This window comes from Habropoda laboriosa, unplaced genomic scaffold, assembly GCF_001263275.1.
Source record: "Habropoda laboriosa isolate 0110345459 unplaced genomic scaffold, ASM126327v1 scaffold57, whole genome shotgun sequence".
In the NCBI taxonomy this organism is placed as follows: Eukaryota; Metazoa; Arthropoda; class Insecta; order Hymenoptera; family Apidae; genus Habropoda; species Habropoda laboriosa.
Window position 1 is genome coordinate 1,484,388 of NW_017100229.1, and position 23,404 is coordinate 1,507,791.

At 44.9% G+C, this 23,404-nt stretch overlaps 1 protein-coding gene across 5 annotated transcripts in view; it reads left to right on the forward strand.

Annotated features, from left to right (window-relative positions):
* LOC108571438 (forkhead box protein P1) overlaps nt 1-23,404 on the forward strand; it is a 218,456-nt gene that overhangs the window by 187,217 nt on the left and 7,835 nt on the right. For 2 of the 5 annotated variants that reach the window (XM_017933482.1, XM_017933485.1), the window contains 11 exons: nt 12,658-13,239; nt 13,363-13,425; nt 14,874-15,123; nt 15,601-15,705; nt 15,873-16,047; nt 17,360-17,546; nt 18,639-18,936; nt 19,378-19,446; nt 20,680-20,756; nt 20,986-21,087; nt 23,257-23,387. In XM_017933482.1, the coding sequence (XP_017788971.1) occupies nt 12,658-13,239; nt 13,363-13,425; nt 14,874-15,123; nt 15,601-15,705; nt 15,873-16,047; nt 17,360-17,546; nt 18,639-18,936; nt 19,378-19,446; nt 20,680-20,756; nt 20,986-21,087; nt 23,257-23,387 (2,039 nt within the window). The remainder of the gene's footprint in view (nt 1-12,657; nt 13,240-13,362; nt 13,426-14,873; nt 15,124-15,600; nt 15,706-15,872; nt 16,048-17,359; nt 17,547-18,638; nt 18,937-19,377; nt 19,447-20,679; nt 20,757-20,985; nt 21,088-23,256; nt 23,388-23,404) is intronic. The other 3 variants (XM_017933483.1, XM_017933484.1, XM_017933481.1) reach the window with 2 other exon arrangements.

Here is a 23,404-nt window from a genome sequence, read left to right on the forward strand (position 1 = left end):
AGACTCGAGCTGAATTTTTGTATATAGAAATTAGCATCGGAAAAGAAAAATCAGAGGTAGCAAGGATTTTCCTAAAGTTCTGAGCACAGGTATGTTCTACGTCTGGTTTCATTCGAATTTTGCGACTTTTTTGAGCTCATCTTCGTTGGATGATAGTGTAGTAAGGATAAAAAATTAATGGAATGATAATGGAAATGAAATATGATCGCTATGACTGCGAATAGTTAGCTCCTCTGCAGGTGGCGACCTTCCGGTCGCATGTTTGGTACTTATAGGGGGCTAAAACGCGACAAATTCGATGCACGTTAGTTTACGAAGTTCTTTCTTCACCTCTAGACGAACTGCAGCTGTATACGCCTCGAGATGGGAATATTTCTGAATTTATTAACACATATTATTCTTCAGCTTCAATTTTGAAACATTCTACAGCTTCTTTGAATATTCCTCCTCCATTTTCCTCTGCTCTCAATTCTCTCTCTATCTTCGTAATATCCCCTCATCGTGCAAGATCGAATTCTGTGGGAATGTCAACGATCAAAAGTGGTCGAGCACAAAAAAAAGGGAGGAAAAAAGAGAGAAGAAAGAGCAGCACGTTGAAAAGAAGAAACGGCGGGTAGGACGAATGTTGACACATCTGCTCTCGACGGGCGGCGCTCTCTTTTCAACTTCATAAACCGCGGCGCGGCTATTATTTATTTAATGCCTCTCGTTCTGCGTTACACAACTATTTACATAGAGTGGCTTGGTCGAGGATGGAAGGAACGACGGGCGGAGGAAGAGAGGACGCCTCTGAACGAGGAAGAAGAAAGATGGCCATATGCGAGTCTTCAACGCCCACGTTTCTCGAACTCGTTCCGAGTTGTACGCGGTTCGGCCAGTGTACATAAGTGTGTACAAACGCGGAGAAACGCGGCCGGTTTGTACAAACAATTCGACCCACATTGCCGAACTTGTACGCAACGCGGAATTTTCGCTCGATTCTCCGTATTAACAGTTTCTGCTTGTTTGCTCGTCCCTCTCTCCCCGCTATTCCTCCACGGTGGCCATTGTTCCGATATCTATTTCGATTTCGTTACGGCTGCCTACCTGCTCTTTCGGGAATTACGCTACTCTTACAAGCGGATCGAGCATTATCCCGATTTAATTTTGTTTAGCCAACAAAGTTCTGCTTCGCAGTCGTTCGTACTTGGAGTGCAATTTACTTCTACGACAGAACGTGAAGATAATCTTCTCGAGGAGTATTACACGAATTCTTAGGAATTTTTGAAATTTTCAACCCTTTCGCGAATGCAGCGGTCACTGGAAAATAGCACATTTCGATGAATATTTATGTTTTCTATATTTAACGGGTGGGAATAGCTCTAGCGGTGGCGTGAATATTTTAGAATTTTTCGCAGAGGACAGGGTCGCGGCGACGATCGATCCGCTAATCGTTCGGAAATATATTATATCTGCACGCGTTGTTTATTACTCGCGGCGGAATACTCGAAAATCGTATTCCGGGGTGGGGGCGGAATCGAGCGAGTCGCCGTCTGAGAAAAAGGGGTTGCTACAAGCGGAATAATGTTTATAACGCGTTCGGGTTCTCCGGAATTCGAAATTTGTTTCTTTATCGGCCATAATTTTCGCGAATCTACACACGAATAGGTCCCCGCGCGTTGTACACACGAAGAACAAGGGGATGAACCTGGGTAGTTTCGGATACACAGGCCGTTGTATTGAAAAGCGGAGCGTTTTCCCCTCCCAGTTCGTATCGACAGCTCTCGACGACTCTAAAATTTTATTTGGCCCTCGGTTCGCGGGGAAAAATCTTCCTCGTGGCACGAGTCTCTTCCGTGAGAAGAAAGGGATGTCTTTCCTCCAACAGCTTGTACAGTGCCAGATTTTCGCCGCGATAATACTAAAAATTCTATCGTGAAATTTCTACTCGATAAATTAACAAAATTTCAGGGTAAAAATTCGTCCGATAATAAATTTACATTTACGCTCGAACACTTGCGGATCGTAATTTTCTAGCAACGTTTAGCTAGGGAGGGGGAAAAAAGGTACGATCTTCGTTGTACTAACACGGAAAAACGTTTCGTGAAACCTGGACACATTGTTGACCAACGTTTGATATTAACAAAGTGAAACACGGTCGAACCATGGTACAGAGGTGGAGAAATTGAAGTTTTTTCATCCGGTCGGACAGAGCGTTCGAGTGACTCTTATGAAACAAAGTTTAACTGTGTTTACAGGGCGCGGCCGGTTAGCTTTGAACGGCATAGAACGAAATAGCTCGAATATCTCGCATTGTGCTCGCACGGCTAGGGTGTGTTCACCATAATTTGTTCAGCCAGGGTACATAACATCGCTCACACGCTGCATGTTCTTTAATCGACCTGTGTTTACACGCGACGGTCAATTTCGCCTGACATATCGTACCTGAATAGGCCACCATAAAAATTGAAATTAATAGAGATGACCCTCTCTCTCTCTCTCTCTCTCCCCTTCTGTTTCAATCTCGTAATATCACTTTCGAGACTGTCCGTACATCAGCCTAAACTCCCATACAATATATCCTCCCGTTCTTACTTCAACCCCACCAAGAACATCTACTAAAGACCTCTCTATACTACTTCGCGTTTCGAGAATCCACCTTCATCCCCCTTTTTCAAGTCGAAACTGCATCGTATAAACTTTTCATCGTGGGTGTTCGCGTCGCGTGTAGTAACCCCCATAAAAAGCAGCAGCGCGAGCAATGAATGATAAGACGTTAAGACTCGTGCTCTTGCCGAGTTAGGTTCGATCTTCGGCACCGTGGACAAGGATGTCTATGGGGGGAAGGGTGCAGCAGGGTGTCGCGTGAAATAAGAGACATACACGCGGACGCATTATGTGAAAAATATGGTAATAATATTGCCGGGGCCAAGCAAAACAGGCTCCCTGCATATGAAATATGCGAGATCGCTCCTGCAACCTCCGCCTCTTCTTTCGTCCACCCGCTATACTCTCTCCTACTTCTTTTTTGTCACCCGTTTCCAGCGTCTACGTTGTTCCAGAGGAGAGCAGGAAAGACGGTGGCAGCTTTTCCACGGGTTTTTCACCCCTCGAGCCTCGCGCCATCCGCGTTTACTCCTTTTCTCTTTTTAAAGCACCTCATTCGCCGCGATCTTAGAGCGCACCCCGGATTCCGTTGGCAGCGTCGACTGAATACAAATGTAGCTTTCGTGTACCGAGAGGAAGACCGCGTTTCTCGGTTCCTCTTTTTGGTGGCGCGCGCGATTCTCGTCGAATTAGCGACGAAAAAACACCCCCATCCCCGCGTATTTGATTCGTTTTTTCCCCTCCCCCTTCTCTCGACGTTCTCGGCGGTGGTTTGGAACGTGATTTAGGTGGATCCGGAGAAATTCCTCCGGGAGAATCTTCGATCTGAGCAGAGGCACGTGTTCCACAGGTTAGGCAAACTTATGCCAAATTTTCTCGGTAACGTGTGAATTGATTTCGAGTCGAATTCGAGTAGAGTTATTAATAGTTACCGCTTGAAGTATTTTACCGGTGTTAGCGAGAGACTCGGAACGTTGGTGGTCGGTTAGAATTTTCATTCATTTTTAATTACACACCGAGGGGAATTAATTCAACGATCCTACAGACGCGTAAAGAAATTCGTCGAATAAATTGGTCTTTGCCGGAGAGCATGCAGGTATCTTCTCGCGGCGGAGGTCCGAACGTTATCACCGGACTAGAGTTAAAACGATTACTGCGTTTAATATTCATTTCGTTCGGCGCCTTGAATATTAATGCTTGATATTAAAGAGAGGGAAGAAGAGCTAAGGCAGCGCTAGAGTACAAGAAAGGGTGACGCGGTAAATGAATGTAAACCAGTAAAAACTTTGCCGTAACCGAAAGAACCGAGCCTTTTTTTTTTTCCTATTTTACGAATGCACAACAGATCATTTCCACTCGCTGATTCCACAGGAATTTTTCTTATTCCCCGAGAAATCTCTGTTTAATCAGCGAGCTTTATTCTCGAGATAAATCAAGCTAGTCTGATCCATCGGTATCCGTCGTAACCTTTCATTAGTAAAACAAGCGACCCTTCACGGTGTTTAAAAGTCGCCTTATACTTTTACCGTTGTCTAATTCCTGAGTTTCGAACAACCTGGCATTTTTCTCACCCCTTTCCCACCGTCCCTTAACCGGTGCGACGTACCCTCGTGCTGCTGGCCGCGTGAAAAATATCGGATAATTTTCCGAGTCGGAAAATCTGCTGTTGGTGGACTTAATTGTATCATCAGAGGAGCCGGTTTGGGGGGCTTAAGTAATGCTGTACAATTTTTAACCGCGGTCTTAGTCGTTGTCCCTTCTGTTCGCTTCAAGAGGACTCTGAATATTTACCACGACAAATTCTACCCCCTTTTTTAATGTTCAATTTGTTCCAAGAATGCCAGGAATACTCTGCATTCCTTTCTGAATGGTTAAAAATAATTTTACCACAGGAATAATTCTTCCGCGTGAATAAGTTGACAAGTGATCCCATAATTTTGGAAAATTAACAGCAGTCTACGCTTAGGGAGACAAGAGAGGGTTGCAAATTTGATAAGAAGACATACCTAGATCTTGCGATCCTCTAAATTTGTTTAGAAAGCGTTAAATAGCAGCGAACAAAGGATCACCGGGGAGTGAGGTGTTTCCCAAAGAAACAGGACGTTCTGCTAGGGGCGAGGATCACCCTCCAGCGATATCCCGCTCGCTGGAGCACCGGAAGTGAGCAGAGGAGCGTGGAGGAATGCAAAAGCGACGTGGTAGGTGGTGAAAAAAAGCGTAGCGCGGGGGGTTAGCAGTGTGGCGACGGGCGGAGGCGGAGAACAGAGGTCCGACGTCGGCCTGACGGACTCTCTCTCGTTTGTGCAAACAAACCAAAATGGACTGCGAATAAATATGCGTCTACGAGCAAAAGCGAATGCCCGTATGCTTGGTCATGATCCGTCCATGTACGAAGGGGGACCAAGAGGGTGAGAAGAGGGAGAGTCGCGTAGTGCGAGGGGGCGGAGTACGTCGGGGATTTAGGGACCTTTAATGGAGCTCGTCTGGCCGCGACTAGCAGAAAAGGAATTCGCTACTTTCCATTATTCACCGCCTTTCCGTTCCTTCCTTTCTCTCCTCTGCCTGGCTTTCTCTGCTCCCTTCTGTTTTTTTCTCTTCTTTTCTATTCGAAAAGACAACCCCATGACCGCGATGATTGCTCGAAAAAGGGCATCGATACGTCCTTCTTTATTTTTTTCTTTTTCTCGTGGGGAATAATCGACGACCAAGGGATTCTCTTGTACAAGGATCGTGGAATGTAAGTTTACGTTTAAAGTAGATTCGCGAGATTGAGGATTAATAACAGGGCGAGTAAACGGAGATTCGAGGAAGCTACCCTCTGCTGTTTTTCGCCGTCTGGCAAGGAAGCAACGAAAATCTACAAGGCGGAACGTCGAGGAACGAAGAAAGGTCTTTTCATAATTCAGCCGGCCACTAATTGATACTGAATTATTAACCGGAACGAAAGTAAAACACGGGCAGGCCAACAGATTACACGGTGATCGCCTAAGGATGCACCTGGACGTCTTCTTCTTTAGGGGTACGTACAAAGGACTACCGCAGAGTCTCTGGAAACAACGGTGAAACCTGTCTTTCGTGATTTCCATTTTTACTGAACATTTACCCCGAAGAAGATGAACACTATTTCGGCTACGTCTATTGGCGGGAGTGGAAAATAGGAGGCAGTCTTGAATTTCGATTTAAAATCGAGAAGCTCGTAATTTTTTCCCCTCCCTGCGTGTGAGACACGCGAGATGATTAATGGTGGGAAGACGAGGAGGAAGAAGAAGAAGCGAAAGCCACGAGGAAAGAATGGCGCGATTACCCGAGTACAAACCTTGCCGGGGCCGCTGATGCAGTGGAGAAAAGGAAAAGCTGACTAAGGCAAAACCGACCGCCACGTTCTCCCTCTTCCACCGCCCCCCTTTGCGTTCTATCCTCTCCGCCTCCCTGTAAAGTCTCAAGGGTGGAAAAGAGTGGGACGACGCGGCTGTTACCACCAAGTGGATGTAATTTTTCCGTTGTTTGATTTTCATTAACGACTCGTGGCCCACAGGCTTTTGCAACCCGGACTGGATAGAAAGATGGGGTCAAGAAACAGGGAAATTATGGCCTCCGCCAAACAGATACATCCTTTATTTCATTTTCTTCGACGTGGGGGGGTGGCCAAGTAGTCGGAAATTTCGCCCCCGGGAGGATCGTCGAAACAAGAGGCGGGCTAATGGCGAAAGTTAGCCTGGGAATACGGGAGGGGAACGTGGAAGTAACAAAATATTTCGCGTTTTATCGACGCTTGTCATCGAGGGGGAGGGATAAGAGAGTTTTGTCAGAGTGAAGAGGATAATGAAATGTTTCTTCGATTGAGCATAAAATCGGGAACGAAGTGTATCGATTCTTTCAACTTTTTTCGTTCGCTCGAATCTTTCACGGGTGTATTTTCCGTCTGTTTAATTCTGTTAGAAAGAGGCGTGAAGGAGGAAGGAAAAATCCTGGTTTATAGGGTGTGTATCGTGGCAAGAGACAACGGTGCAGGTTCACCGGTGCACACGTAACGAAAATCGCTGAACCGGTGGATGTAAGCAAACCCGCAGAACGCCGAAATTACTCTCTTCGATGCACCCTCTATCCCAGCTTCCTCTGTTATCCATTCTCGTTCTCACCCTCTGTCCCACCCCCTGATCTCTCCCCAAATTTTCCATCTCTCTTCGCCCCTTTCTCCTGCTCTTTCTCATCGTGCTCTCTGCCTCTGGACAATCCCTGCCCCCTCACCGATCTTCTGTATCTCGCCTACCCAGCTGCGACACTCCCAAACCTCTATGCGTTAATTCTTGTACATACAGACAGCGGATACCTCTACGGGAAAGGGTATACTTCTGGCAACGTTTACCTTGCATAATGCCCCGACAATCTTTGTTTCCTTCGCAGCCTGCTGCAGCTTCCGTTTCCCCGTGATTATTCTTTCCAATTGCGGTTTCACGTGTACCTGGCCGCTTTACGGGGGATACTTTGTGTTCGCGGTGACAAAGAGTCGTGTTTTCTTGGTTTTCAAGTGGCGGGTGTAATTAACGATTTATCAGGAAATTTTTGCGAGCCGATGATAGACGAGCTAACTCTCGGAGGCAATTTGAAAAGAGTTGCATAGTCTTTACGAATGTTTGGACTAAAATAATTTGAACAAATGGTCATGGAGGAATTGAACCATCCAGACAATAGAAAATTCGCCTATTCAGGCAATCTCCGTTTACCCCATCAAGCAGTCGAACGAATCGTCACAGAGTAGGGATCAAAAACGCGATGCGATCAGAAAGTGAGATCGTGGCTGGAACGAGGGAAATTCGACTAATTGATACCCATGAAAGGCCAGTCTCTGTACATTGTCAATGGACGATCGGCAAGGGGTGAAAGACCATCGACAGAGCAGGTAGAACGAACGAGAATGAACCAGGTAACAACACCAAACGAAAAGAGAAAGACGAGAGGAGCTGGAGTTTTTGAGAGGCTGACGAACCAATCACGGGACCATCTATAATGTACACAGGCCGTTAACGATGGAAGCCCAGAGACATTCTAGCCATTTTCCAAATATCCAGCTGGCTAGCTAGTCGTCCCAGGAAACCTACCCCATTCCCTAACCAGGCTTGCTCGCCCTTTTCTCTTTTCTATGGTCCTCTTCCTAGTCTCTGGTCCGATTCGTCCGCCAGACGTTCCCAGAATCGTTAATTCCTCTCAATATTGCAGGATCCTTTTCGAACACGCGACGTCAAGTCGCTTGGACCATTTAGATGTCCACGTTTTACCCTCTGAATTCGCAGTCTACACTATGCTCCGTCGAAAATTTTCGTATTAATAGTCGTCTGTGTCTGATCAATTCACTTATTTTCCGTCTGGATCCTACTTCCTCTACTCTTCGAGTTGGAACTGAATTCAGCTACAGTATTACAACCCTTGCTTCAATTTCTTATCTGTTCGAAGATCAACGTGGTGGAGTGGTGAGAATTTTCAGAACGTGTCTGAACTTTGTGAACGATATATATATATACATATATACATATACGTGAAGTAATCGTTGATAGTGGACGAAGGAGATGGAAGAAGAACGTCTTTCAGAAGACTCATCAGCGTCCAAAGAGACACGCGCAGTTTCCCTAATTCTGGATTATTCGAGGAATTCATAGGGAGACTGCGTGTGTACGACGCGAGTGGTGTAGGAAAAGCGGGGCTAGGAAAGGGGACTTTTCGGAGTAATTTGTATTCCACATTTCACGTGGAACTGCGAGGGGTGACGAGTACTACTCCTTCGTCTCTCCTGTTTCCGTTTCTCTCTTTCTCTTCTCGCGTGTTCACAACGCGCGGCTGTTCTCTCTCGCGAACGAGGAGACTTACAGTCGTATATAAACGGCGACCAGGGAGTAACGTCTGATTATGCGAACGCATGGCTGGCCGTAACGCGATTTAATATTAAAATATTATGACAAACGTCAACAGGAGGCGGGTGTAAAGAGACGCGTCTCTGATTGGCCCTCGACGTGAATACGAAACGAGAGACGGGGACACCTTGCCAACCCTTGTTTTGTACCCCGGGCGATGTTCCATTTTCGCCGCTGCCGGGGCGAGAGGCGACTTCAACGTGTCTCGATAAATTGCTCCAGACTTAATCATGCTTATTTCGCGTTACTCGCATGGGTACGATCAATAGGCCAGATCTTCTATCTTCTATCGTCAAATTTTTTCTAAACTTTTTGGAACAAGAAGTGTTTGAAATTTCTCCCCTTTCTTCTGCTCGTTGTACCATAATTTTTACGCAACAATAAAATTAGAGACGATCGAAGAGAATCTACGACGAAATCAGTGGCAAATGTCACTTGGAATGGTACAAATAGGAAAGTGGAAAAGTCATGCGGAAAACACGAGGATTCCTCCTTTTTCGTCGATTAAAACGTTGCGATACGAAGATAGAATTTAACGGGGGAAAGCCGCGTTTCACGCATAGGTATTACGATGTTAAAAATCAATCAAACATCGAGCTCTCTCGCCCGTGCACAGAGATCCGGCCAGGAATTTTAATCAATACATACATAATAGAATATTCCCGCTATGGAGTATCGCGGCTATGAAAATATCACGGTTAACAGATCCGAAAAGGGATGTTCAATATGGAATGCGAGGAAAAGCTAGAAGGTAAATCCGATTCGGATTTGTGGAATAAACGGATCGACAGTGCAAATCGCCGAATTTTTTCCCCCGGTAACTCTCTCTCTCTCACTCTCTTCTTTTTTCCCCCTGTATTTTTTTTTTTTACCTCTCGCAGCAAGTGTCCCGACCGGTTGCTTTATCTCTGTGCGTGTGCAGTTTAGTTGGCGCGTACAAAACGACGCTAAATAAACATTCGAGGCACACCGGTGGCCATGTAACGAGTCGAACATCCGCGATACCCTATCGATTTCCATCCAACTATCACGAATCAATCGACTTCCTATGTCCCAAACCCGAAACACACCTTCCCCATTCACTTTCCTCTACCTTTTCATTATACACTCATACACACACAAAAAACAAAACAAAATTATTTCTCGATTGAAAAAGAAACAATACATTCCTCTTCATTGTCATCCACAACACGAGACACGCGTCAGACTGTCGCGTGACTCACGAGGACAGGACCGTTCTTACGCTCAGCCACAAATAGTTTCTCGATGCTTTTCAAAGACAGATGAGGCGGAAGACGAAGCTGGTGCCTCGAAGGGGGCGACTCGATGCAAAGGGGGGGGATCGAAAGTGTAAAGACGAAAACCGGGGAGAACTCGTATACTTATACACCTACATATATACGTAACACAGAGCGAGGCGTGCACAGTAGTTTCGAAACGGGAGCTGGTTTTGTCGGGGGCAGGGTGAGAGGTCAGGGGAGCTGGAATAAATCCAAACAGTAAACAGAGAGAGGGAAAAAGAGCAAGAGAGACGGTGAAACTTGTGGGGGCAAGGAGGGAGGGGGTTGGTGTGGTGAAAATTCTAATATATAAAAGATATGAAGGTCTGGTGCGACGAGACGACCAACGTGGCAGAGGTAGGGGATGGTTGAAGTCGAAGGAGCCTTCGGGATTCAAATAAGTGGCGTTACCGTGGGCCAGGGAGGGGAGGAAAGGGGTCGAAGGAATCTGAACAGCCAACAACAAGCGCGGCTCCCCGACCTTTATTTAACCTTTTCTTAAAAGAGTCTTAGGAGTCCCTCTTATCTGTAGTCGATGGCCCTTCAACGTCGGCTCTTATACTTTCATTCTTTCCGTACCCTTATATTTTTTTCCTTTGGCCCTGGTCGTGTACACACGTCGAGCTTCATCGTCGTTTCCCTCTACCACCATCACCCACCCCTCCCTCCCGCCCCCTTTTTCCTCGTGGACTGATGAACCACCCTCGACTCGGTTCACCATCCGCGATTTTTTCCACCCCTTTCTCTTGCCCAGCGATGATGACACGACGCCGTTGGACCGGTTCAAGATTCCTTCGTTTCTTCCCGTTAGAAGCGAACCTGGCCGGCTGGGACAAAGTGTAAAAGAGAGAAAGAGAGAGGAAAGAGGCGGTCTCGGTATTAATTAGCGAATTAAAGGATCGCGATCTAGCCGGGGCGGTGCGTCTCTGGCTAAAGTGGATTAAAACCTCCTGCCGATCGTTGCTTTTCATTAATTTCGTTGAGTAAACGGTACTGTCGCCTGTGCCCGGACTCTCCAATCGTTTCTTATTGTTTTTTTTTCCAAGGCGGCTGGGTAGTTCCTACGGGACGTTTCGAAAAAAATTCTATCCTCGATACATTTTCACCAGCCAACCTTCTTCGTTGGAACGACGAGAGAGATTAGCGTCTGACCTGCACCTGTCTAAGCTACTGTGACGCGAGACAGGTTGTTCGAGCGGGGGAACACCCTGCGAAGAATGAGAATTTTCGAGGACTGACAGTTGCCGCAGCAGCGTTGCTGTTTCGTCATTTTTAAGGGCATAGTAACTCACAGACAGAGCAATTTTTCTGAGAATTGGATTTCCCGTGTTTTTCCACCGAGGCGGTTTTTTCCTTTCGCCACGGTCGAACTTCGGAGACGAAACCTCCGCGCTCCTGACTAAACACTGATAACGCCCCCCCGTGGACTTTCTTTGCATGTTATAAACATACGTAATCGTACACAAATAAGATTAGCATAGAACTCGATGGCGGACGGGATTCGCCGTAAGAGACACACGCTTTTCATGCTCGGAGAAACAATCGCCTCGGCTGACTTTCGGCAGAGAGGGGAACGTGAAAGGAGAGACAGAGAGAAAGAGAGTGAGAGTGAGAGAACAGTCACACAGAAGAGGAATCCGTTTTAAATTTATCTCTGACGAGTCTCTGTCTCTCGTTCTTTCTCTTTCTATCTCTATCTCTATCTCTCTCCAACACTCTGTCTGTACGCGATTCGACGAAAAGCGTGTGCGCGCGCGTGTGGTCCAGCAAATTCCGACCTTCGATCGCGACGCGACTTTTGAAGATTCGCTATGCGTCTCTTGGTCTGGGCTTCGTTGGATTTCTCGTTGACAACTTTTCGAAATAAGCATTCTGAGCAGATCCGACGACAGAGGCATGTTTGCTCGTTTCGAGGAATTGAAAACAGGTCTCAAGGCGATTTACAAACAGGTCGAAGTCTTTTGAGATGTTTCAGCAAACACGATTATCTGAAAAAAGAGCAAAAAAAAAAAAGAAAAGAAGATAATACCGTATGTCATTGTTTGCTAAAACAAAGGTATTTCACCGTGAGAACAAAGAAACGGTAGAAATTTTTGGATAATTATTTCTCCCGGTTTGAAATTAACTTCTTCTCTACCGTTCTATACTTCCGAAAGATTTCGCTTCGAGAAACTCGACGAGAAAGAGAGAGAACGGAAGAAGGGAACCGGTAACACAATGTTCCTCCTTTACACTTGGCAATCTACTTGATGATAGAACTTAATAAAACAAATCCCGCTGCGTAAACAACGAAGATGGAGACTCGAAGTCGACGTGATTCAGACAACAGCGAGTTTTCCTACGGTACTCCTCAGCCCAGCCAATGATGACGGAGGATACCGAGACGTCTCTGGTACGAGTACCATTAGATAAGATCAATATTGCTCAAAACACGCTGGAAGTTTAACGCGAGCACATTACACGGCATTTATATCATGAATATTCCGCCCGGGGGCTTCTTCGTTCCCTCTTTTCGTTCTCGCCCAGCCTTCTTCTTCTTCGTCCCTTCTGCGGCAACGTCGCTGCTGGGTGTTCTCCTTGTTATCTCGCGGTTCGCTCTGTACAAGCACCGGTGTCGCCAAAACAGAAACTCCTTTATCTCTTATTAACCAGCGAAACGTTACTTCCCAAGAAGTTTCCACGATAGAAAATTAACAATAATAATACCAACAGCACAAGGAAATTATACCATATCAAATTTCCATAGAATAACAAATTTCGCGGGAAATTTAAAAGCAGAAAAATGTCTCTCAAACATACCATAATACATTAAAAAAAAAAAAAACATCAGAGACAGCTCGCAACCGACTTTGATCGAGCTCTCGATCTCCGTTTTCGTATTGCAGGCTACTTCGCTGTTTGCAGCCCTGAAGCAGCAGCAGCAACAGCAACAACCGCGCGACACTCTTCCTTCGTCGAGGGATCGGGAGCAGCGTGATCGTATGTCGATTCGTAGCCGTGAGAACAGCCGAAGCAACAAACTAACTGGCGGTATTACGGAGCAACAACAGGCACAGCAACAGCAGCAGCAACAGGAGTTAACGATCGAGTATCAGAGCAATGGAAAGCTCAGTCCAGCTGGGCACACAGTGACAGCAGCACCCATGACCCAGGAAAAGCAACCGATCATCACGCAGCAATCGCAACAGCCGAGTTCAGGGGCGCCTGGTCCCCAACCGAGTCCCCATCAGAGTCCACAAGCCCCTCAGAGGGGTTCACCGTTGAATCCATCCCAGGTCCCTCCGCAAGGAGGACCACCAGGGGCACAACTCTCTCAGAATCCCACTCAGGCGATGCTCAGCCCGGCTAGTGGCATCCATCAGATGCAACAGCTGCTGCAGCAACACATACTCAGCCCCACGCAACTGCAGTCGTTCATGCAGCAACATTCGCTCTACCTGCAGCAACAACAGCAGCAACACCATCAAGTAAGTCGATCGTTAGACTTAGATCGTCTAGAAACGAGAAATTCACCGTGCACAAACACGGGCAAATAATTTACTTTAGCAATGAAATGCCTTCTATCGAACAAATTCATTTTACTCTTTCAGGACTCCGCGTCGGAACATGCGGCCAATCAGGAGCGATTCGGCTACTTCTCGTCCCTCAAAGACGTAAGTATACCATTCTTCGGATCTTTTCATTGTTGGACAACGAAGAAATCTCGGGTTTCGTTGCTCGATTCTTTCCACCGAGTTTATTGTGCCACTCCTTCAGGGTACATTAGCGAAGTTTGTCCTTTTTATCGAGCAAGCATTGCATCTTGGCATAGTTAAACATCTTCCAGATACTCTGCCGGGTAAACAGACAGCCTTTTATCACCCTCCGTCGGCCATTGATAATTTTAATTATAAAAAGCGTCCGTTTGATGGAGTACATTCTTCTTCCTCTTTCCTCTCGTCCTTTGGCGAACTTGGACAAACATTCGAGAACAACCTTTCCGAGATAACAATCGCTGAAAGAACGTTCCGAGCTATTTTCACGATCTCGAGTGATCGTGTCCTTCAAAAATATTTACAACTTCTGAATATTCTAACCTCAGGTTGTTCCTATAAAAAAAAAAACTATCCAGTTTTGGAATTTTTTTTATTATCAAAAAATTCTGCCTCAGCGGATCACCCAATCGAACGGTAGACCTGGGAATTTCGATGCTCTGCAAACAAGCGTTTCTAGCGTTCACGCGGCTGTATCGTATCTCAAAAAGTAAATTTTTTACAAATAGACATCCTCGAATTTATCTTAACCGTTGAAATTCCAAATTTCTCCTCTGGAATTATTCTTACACGTTTCCCCGTAAACAGCACAAAGGACGTTTGAACGCAAATACGTATCGTCGGTTCGCACACACAGGCCCGATAGCTTCGATGGAGGTATCAAATATTTATTTAGCGGCATGGCCTGACCGGTATCCTTTACTCTACAAATTTAGACAGTCCACTAGAACAGATTATTGCGAGAGCTCGCGCGAAAGACGATCTCAATTACCGAGAATTTAATGTTCTCTGATCGATGTCATCGCGGTAACACATTCCGCGTTCTTCACCCCCCCCCCCGTGTTCTAATATAAACGAATGAAGAGAGAAAAAAAAAGGGAAAACCCTCTTTAATAAACCTCTTGTTCTGTCTCGTTAATCGCGCAGTTCTCGTTTATACTATGATACGATAAGGGACGTCTCCACTATAGGTTGGGGGTTTGTTTTAAAATATCCTCCAGGCTTAGAGGAAGACAGGGGATGAAACACGGAGAGAGAGAGTACGAGGTAAGCAATTAAGCATCGCCATCAGCCGTTGTGTCTCGTTGTTTGTCTTCTGGCTACCCATCAACTGCCCCCTGTCTTCTTCTTCTTCTTCTTCTTCTTCTTGCCTCCCTCTCTACCAGTTTATTCGTGTCTGAGATTTATTCAGCAACGCCAAGATGCAACTTTCCCCTCGTTTTTCTTTTCTCCTCTTTTCTGTTTAACGTGTAATTTCTTCCATGAGAAGAACTTCCTCATCTTTCCGTGAATTGTTGTCCTTTAAATAAGCTAGAATTGACACGGTCGTTTCGACGGATTGTTTGCAGCATCAACACCAGTTCGCGGAACTGGGAAGGAAGAAGCTGGAACATGCGATACAGCAACTGCAGGAACAGTTGCAGCTGAATGTCATCCAGCAGACGCATCTTCTACAGACCGCTGATAAGAAGAAGGCGTCTGCACCCCTCCAGCAATTGGCGCATCAACAGCAACGCCTCATACAGCAGCTACAGATCACGCAGAGTCAGTATCTGCTGCAGCAGAGTCTGAGTCTTCAGGGTCACAACCCTTCCCCAGGTAGGAAAGCAGTTATTTCTCGTTTGTTGACTGAAGATTGAATTAGAATGACGAAATGAACTGTATTGGCGAGAAAACAGGCAGCTATTTTAAGGTACACCCACGATGGACAGAGAATAATTTCCGAGGTAAGTTGACGTTGAAGGCAACCCCCGGATTTAAACAATAATCCACCGGGGCGAGGCCTGAGTAATCCACCCCTGCACTTTCTCATTTCCCACTTCACCCTGGACGAAACTTTCCACGCAGAAGTGTTTCGGTTGCGTTGGATCTCGTCCCGGCGATGTTTTTCTTTCTGACGCGCGTACACAAAGCGAGAGGGAAGGGTGGAATAATAGGGACAGGGCTGGGTAAACGACACAGCGGGCTTTCCATTCGAACGTTCACGCGTGAAACTAACTTGAGATGAAAAATTAGACGAAAATAATTTTCATTGTCTTATTGTTGTAATAAGATGTGTGTAAAATTTTGAAACAGGTCTCCAGCCTGGCGATGGTCTGCCTATGTGGAAATCGGACACACCGGATGGTCCGGAATCCCACCAGAACTCGAACGTTCCAAAATCCGGGGCTGGACTCAATGGTAAACAGAAATTCTCTCCTCCTGTCAACGATCGAGAGTCGAGTTTCCCTTTCTGCTCTCGTTCACTTCTTTCACTCCCTCCTCTTCCGCCCTATATTTCCCTGTATTTTACTCTGTCTTTTGCGTTTTACTTGGAAATTGCGACGTTCGTTTCCGGACTATCGCAGGACTTCTCAATTCGACAGTGTCGAGTCGGCGGTCGGAGATGAACGGAACCACTCCACTGGACGAGAAACCGCTGGACGTTTCCTCCAACGATAAGGCTCATCCCCTGTACGGTCATGGGGTCTGCAAGTGGCCGGGCTGTGAAGTTATTTGTGAAGACTATCAAGCATTCCTTAAGTGAGTCCTCAATTTTATCAGTTAACTTAAACAAGAAAAAAGAAAACAATGATGCCAAATCAATCGTGAAATCAAATTTCTTCTATTTTTACACACCTTCTTCTCTGCTATTTTTCCAACAATTGAAATACTCACGAATAAACACTGGCACATCGTCAATTTCGATCAGATTTCATTTCAAACTCTACCAAACATCGACGACGAAATTTCGATGCTTTTAATCTACGTAAAATCACGACAGATCCGCAAAGCGATCTGGGATCTCGGCTGTACCATCTGAAAGTAGGTAAATCCCAGCACAGCGGTCTCGCAGGGTGGGCAGAGAAGGAGAGTAGAAACGGGCAGGAATAAAGTCGACAATTTCGTCGGTGGTGGGATGAGTTAGTGAAGACACTGCGAGGGGGGATTGGGCAGGAAGTGTAGAAAAATCGCTCGAGTCAGCGTATCTCATTGACATCCAGCACCTTCTCCATCGGTTTCAAAGCAGTCACCGGCCTCCCCTTTCCTCCCCTGGGTCCCGGAAATCCCTAGTAATCACGCGGCTCGTCGCCGCAAACTCCCTCAAACAAGCCGTTACTTAAAAAAGGAAAAGAAAAAAAAAAGAAAACGCTAATTACCTTTGTCTCATTAATATTCACGACATTCGACCGCATCGTTATACCTCTCGGTCTAATCCCCTTCCCTCCTCCTCCTACTCCCCCATGCCCTTCCTCTTGTTCTTCCCGTATTCTTGGTCTTAACCACCAGTCCCTTCACCCCTCGGTCACCCTTCGCGATACAGCGCCAGCGACGAAGAAGGATTACGGAAATTCTTAAATACGGAATCTCGTTGGCACCACCCTCCTTCCTTCTCTCCCATGGAACTCGGATTCTTTTTTCAACGTCCCGCCGGGGTAAGATTCGCCACGGTCAGAGAGACAAACGTCTCTCTTTGTGGCACTCGGCTGGCGGAGCTTTGATTTCCCCGTAAACGACTCGACATTATTCGCGACATAATTTCATTAGCGTTGCTGCTGGGAACGGGGAAGGTACTCTTGGAGAGACAGCGAGGGCTTGTTTTCGAGTAGAGTTCCTTTGCTAGTCGAGAATAGAAGATAGTAGAAGATTGAGAGAAAGGAGACGATAGGTGGAAAGAAAAGTGTGTTTCATCCTGGGTCTCCTGTAGGATTCCTCGGTAAGACTATCTAGGCTATCTCTAATAGAAGCTTCAGCGAGGACTTGCCTGAATTGGTAACTCGCCGATTAGACGATCCCATTTTCCTCTTTGTGTATTTCTCTAAAAGTGGAATACCATTTTTCACGAATATTTCAGGCACTTGAACACGGAGCACACGCTGGACGACCGATCGACGGCGCAGGCAAGAGTTCAGATGCAAGTAGTCTCGCAGCTGGAGATTCAGTTGCAGAAGGAGCGGGACCGGTTAACCGCCATGATGCACCATCTGCACGTGGCGAAACAAATGGCTTCCCCTGAACCACCTAAGTCATCCGAGTCATCGGTGAGTCCTATTTTTTTTTAATACATTCTACACTACTGTCCGATCTATCCATCTGGTCGGAAGTTAACCAGAGGAGAAAGAACGTGTCAGCGCGAAATACAGACGCGTGTATAGTTTACTCTTGTTCCATATGAACGGTAATAATCGTAGGTAACGTCACGTTACCCTGAAATCCGGGGAAAACGTTTCCTAACGATCGTGTCTAGATGGTAAACTCTTCTCGGTACGAGGAGAGACGTTGGAGAGTCGTAAAGCGAGATTTTCACGGCGGTTCGGAGAATTTTACGAGCGTTACGCCGCGGCTAACAACAACGCCAGTTTCAGTTTTAACGCGCCGCCGAGTAGACTCGCTAATTTATACATAAAGTTTGCATTAATAATTCATCGGGTCCTCGTTGATTTTATATCGCCTTAATTAAAACCTCTAACAAGTCCGACAGTCGGAGAATACCAATATTGCATTAGCCCTCTCCGCGCGACTGCCTGCCCGTCTCGTCCTCTCTGGCCGACTTAATTATTTTAACGCGAGAGGGAGGAGACTAGTCCCCACCCTTTGCTAGAAGTCCGGATCATCTCTGATATCGAGACCGTTTTCTCCGTGAAATATTTCGTATCAACATGTTCCGAGTGACTTACTCGTTGATAGAAAAGTTCTCCGTGTAACGTATCGTCTTCTCGTCAACAGCGAGTTAGGACAACTATACTAAGGAGGACGGTATCACAAAACGGCGAAAATTGTTACAATTAGCGTGCAATTTTTTACATTTATCTCACACAATTGCACTCAATTTTCAACGAAAATTTCAGTCTACGATAATAATTCAAAATCTTCTAAAGAGGAGGACACTATAATATTTTAAACAATGCTACGAGAAGAATTTATTATTTTCTCGTTGAGAATCAATTTCAATACGTTACGCGTGTGCCCAATCAATTATCCCAATGAACTTGCACGAAAGAGAGAAAAAGGCAATAGCGGTGAGGAATTTCACAGACCCGTGCGGTTCGACGTGAGAAAAAGGTCGACGATCCGAAAAACCGTGCAAATAACAGCCGTAGGCGTGTTCTCCAAGCGCGTCGCTTACTTTTCAGACGGGCTCGAGTATATCAAAGTTAAATCTCTCCACTGGCCTGATGAACCAGCCACCACCGAACTTCGGCGTCTCCCAAATGTCACCAGTCTCGATGTCCGCGTTGGTTTCGGTGGTCAGGTCGCCGGCAGGTGGACAGCTGCCACCTTCGGCTGGTGGCGCACCCATGCCACCAATTCCAAACATGTCGAACATGTCTGGGATGTCACCGTTGCCGAATATGCCGGGCAGCATGCCCAGCATGGCAGGGCCCATCAGACGACGTATCAGTGATAAATCCGCGCTATCCATAGCAGGAGGTAAGATTCCCTCACCATCTTTCTTTCAAATTTATTATTCTGTCTGTTTCACTTATTTTTTATCGTTGCTGACATAAAAGTCTCCGGCAGGAAATATTTCCGTGAACAATAGTTGCAAACTTAACGAGACAATAATCGTGTTTGACATTGTTGAAATTGTGCGTTCTTCCGTTTTACCTGCACCGAGGAAAATGGTTAAAAAAAAAAAAATAGTAGAATGATAATTGGTGTATTTATATGTGTATTTTTTACATGCAGAAGGAGGATAGTGAAATTGTTTCTGATATGTTCTGTTAGGAGAACCATTTTCCAGTATGTGAATTTTTATAGTATACGAGATGAGGATAAGAGAGAAATGGATTAAAAAAAAAAAAAGATATATCGTCTCGAGAACGGTGAAACGAAAGACATGTGAATTCAGAAATTGAATACTATTCGTAGGACTGTATGACGAGGGCACTGTAAGGCGCAGAGTAGCCGTCGATAGATCTGGAATAGATATTAGCGAAGGTAACGATTAAATCAAAATTCAAACGGGGTGACGCGCGATCCGCGAAATGTTGTTACAAAAGAAAAAAAAAAAAAAAAAGAAACAATTTCTTTCTTCTTAGAGACTTTCAAACAAAATTATTCTTGAATTAATCATAATTTCACCGATGAGAAAAAGCTAGCGTGAATTTATGCTTCGATTGAGATTTCAAAAGGAGCATTTCCCGGCTCGTCCTCGTCAGATGCTCCCCGACAAAAAGAAAATCCCGTAGCAAATATCACCAATAACAGCTCGATACTCCCCTCGATGATATCTCCCGTAAAGCCGCTCGATCTCGTCAAAAAATAAAAAAAAAAAAAAAAAAAGAAAACAAAAAAAAAGAATAATTATACAAGTAAATAGAGAAAAAAAAAATTTATCTATTCTAAATGTACGCTGGTTCAAACCTCTTTCTTATCGATGCTTCTGTTGTTTCCTTATTTCTTGTGCTGCCCGCCCTCCCCACCGTGTAGGGCTGCCCTACATGCTGGAGCGTGCTGGCCTTGACGTCCAACAAGGTACTGTCACAACCTTCTTTCCACGCTCCTTTGGTGGCTTTAAGGATTTTCTTGAAGGGTGCACTCTTGCATGCTTGAAAAAAAAAAAATATACTTCACACCTCCTTTTTCACCCTATTTCTGCCACTCCCTCTTTTTATCACCCTGTAAAGTAGCGATCTACATACTTCATTAGACGAAGTATCTGCTATCTATGTCTATCCTGAAACATCCAATCGCTTCTTGCTTACTCTCTCATCTAGTTTTAAGATTGTACATCGTACCATTAGCTTCCATTCGGTTCCTATTAGCATGCCATCAAACGCATACCGATTCTTCCTTCTTTATATAAATATCGTCGAGAAATTGATTTATTTGTCATTTCGGAATAGAAATTCATTTTTTTTGGGGGAGGGGAATATTTGGTGATCCAGGAATCAGGAGACAATTTATTTGTTGCTTTTCTTTTCAATAAACTTTTTAGTTTTATCGAATAACCATCTCTCTTTGGTTAACGGGGCTTGAACCTTTTCGAATGCGTTGCTTGTTTAGTCGTGAATTTAAATAGAAGAGATGGTGTCGACCAACTTTTACCCATCTAAGAACCACTATCGCGTTTTAACCCTTCTTCGTTTTCACCAAAATGAAAAAAAGAACAATATAATTTCGATGACTTTACGATGAAACAAAACAAACGTAGCTTCCTTGATATTTCAGAGATTCAACGAAATAGGGAATTTTACAAGAACGCCGAAGTCAGACCGCCCTTCACGTATGCATCATTAATCAGACAGGTGAGTGATCCATTCGATATGTAGACGTTCGTTTAAAGCGTTCTGAATCATTCAGACGCAAATGAATTTTCCAATATGAGCGTCCCTTTTAGTCGATTTAATTTACGAAGGAACACTCGAGATGGTACCGGTGAGGTGATATATAATTTTACTCGCCAGTTACGATACACACACCCGTCCATCGACCGTTTTTCGTTTCAAAGTTTCCCTGCGATTTTCTGTTTCACAGTCGATCATCGAGTCGCCGGAGAAACAGTTGACGCTAAACGAGATCTACAACTGGTTCCAGAACACATTCTGCTTCTTCCGGCGAAACGCGGCCACGTGGAAGGTATATCTATTGACTATAGTACAAGTAAAAATGCGTTTAGCGTGACGAATCAACGGAGAAAGTAATGAAAGAAAAAAAAAAATATCAAAACGGTACGACAGTCTCAAAATTTCATTCGAACAAAAATATATCAACTTGAGTATATACTTCAATTGTTTCTTTCACCAAACGACAGTTTCTTCTTCTTCTTCTTATCAAATTCTTTGCTATTCGAACGTTAAAAAGGATCACGCTACAATTGAAATCGTTCGCGCGAGATAAAAGAGATCGTCGTCGTTTCAGAAGAAAAAGAAAATCGCGAAGGATCGCGCAGCATCTTTTCCTTGAAATAATTCTATTGAGAGTAATTCGTTTCGAGTGCCCATTGGTTGTAACGAAAAATTCGTCGCCCGGGTTTACCATGCATCCTAGGAAGTCTAAAATAATTCTCTCCTCTAAATGGATGAACTCAACGGTGGCTTGAGTTATGCAACATTTGATTGCAAGTCACAAAGACGAAATGACTGGTCGTGCAATTTGCATTTACGAGCAGATTAAGCTGAATGCGTTTTAACTAGAAAGGATGAGCTTTCAAGAATCTCAGATAATCTTACGTATTAATTTGAATTAACAGGCTAAGTGATGTGCCGAGCAGACGAGCTGGTAACGATAATTGTGTTGCTTTCCCAATTTAAGGGGAGGTCTCGGTAACATGTGATATATTACACCGTGTTACGGTTCATTTCTGATCCATCACGATGATTTCTTCTTTCTTATCACGTGTCGTCCTTAAACTTTTTTTTATTATTAGCAGCCTCGGTACTACGTCAAATTGAATTTTCCAACGATATCACGAAAAATAGACATTTTTTCTTGTAAATTGAAATTATCTGCAAATGGATCACAATGGAATTGTAATAAGCGACCACAGAAGAAAAAAAATGAAAATAAATCCGCTTGTTGGCAAGAGTGCGCGCGCGCGTGTGTTTTCTGCGTGTGTGTGCGAGTGAGCGTGGAAGTAATCGACGTTTGCCATGACGCTTCGCCTCGCATGGTTATGTGTATCTGAAAATTTTCAAAGCAACCACAGGTTCGACAGAAGGGGCAACCGCCGTCGAGAGAGGAGCAGCCAGACAACCAACCCAAGGAGGACTTCCGCCGTCTCGACGTGAATGGAGGTCTTGACCAACGAAACGCGACCTTCTCGTACAATCTTCCTGAAATTCTTTTCATTTTTTTTCTCCAATTATTCAGTTCCTTTTTTCATTTTTTTTTTATTTTTTCTTTATTTTTAACTCTTCTTTTGGAATTTTGTACGGCCCTGCGGCATGTATGATTGTTGTCGTTGCCCCTAGAATTAGATGACTAGCTGTGCATTAACGATAAAAGGAATGCCACGTTATATACCGTGTATCTTTCGATTAATCGTTTTGGTTCGTTATTTGTCCTATTACGGCCTTGTCATTTGCGCGACCATCGCCGGGTATCCTTTTGCTGCTCACACACGACGTTACTACTAATTCACTCTTCAAATTCAGTTTCTCGAGCTTTCCTATATATATCTTTTTGTCGACTTTTTCTTTTACTTCGATTCAGATTAGAGACAGTCGAGAAAAACCGCAGGTTGCCACTTTGTTTGTAATTTCTCTGCAGATGCCGCTGTCCTATCGTATCTCTCAATTAGAATCGACCGAAGTGGCAGCCTGGACAATAGACATATTCCTTCACAAGATAAAACACAAAATACAGCTTGTCCAAAAACAAAAAAAAACAAAAAAAAGAGCAATTGAAACCAGAAAGAACGATATCAAAAGCGAAGCAAATACCACCTTATAACCCCTCACGACGGTTCTCCGAGACAGACAGAGTTTCATCCATCCTCGTCTCATCTCAACGTGTATCGGTCTTATCACCGTCCGTCATCGTCATCATCAACCTTTCGTCGCCGTGAGTCGTCGTCCGTCGTCATCTGACGTCGTGGGTGACGGAATTGTAAAATCACCTGTACGAAAAAAAAAGCAAAAAAAGAAAAGAGAACAAAAGAGAAAACCAAAAAAAAAAAAAAAAAAAAACAGAAAAAGTACACGCCATCGAATACGTGTTTCCCCGAATCGACAGCCGGCCTCGCGATTGAGTTGGCTTCGTTCGTTTTTTGCGTTGCTTATTTAGTCTGTGTATTATTTTGTATAGAACGCAGTGCGACACAACCTGTCTCTCCACAAATGTTTCACGCGAGTCGAAAACGTGAAAGGCGCCGTATGGACGGTGGACGAAGAGGAGTTTTACAAGAGACGTCCTCAACGCGCTTGCAGCACGACCGGGTACGTTGCCCCCGTCC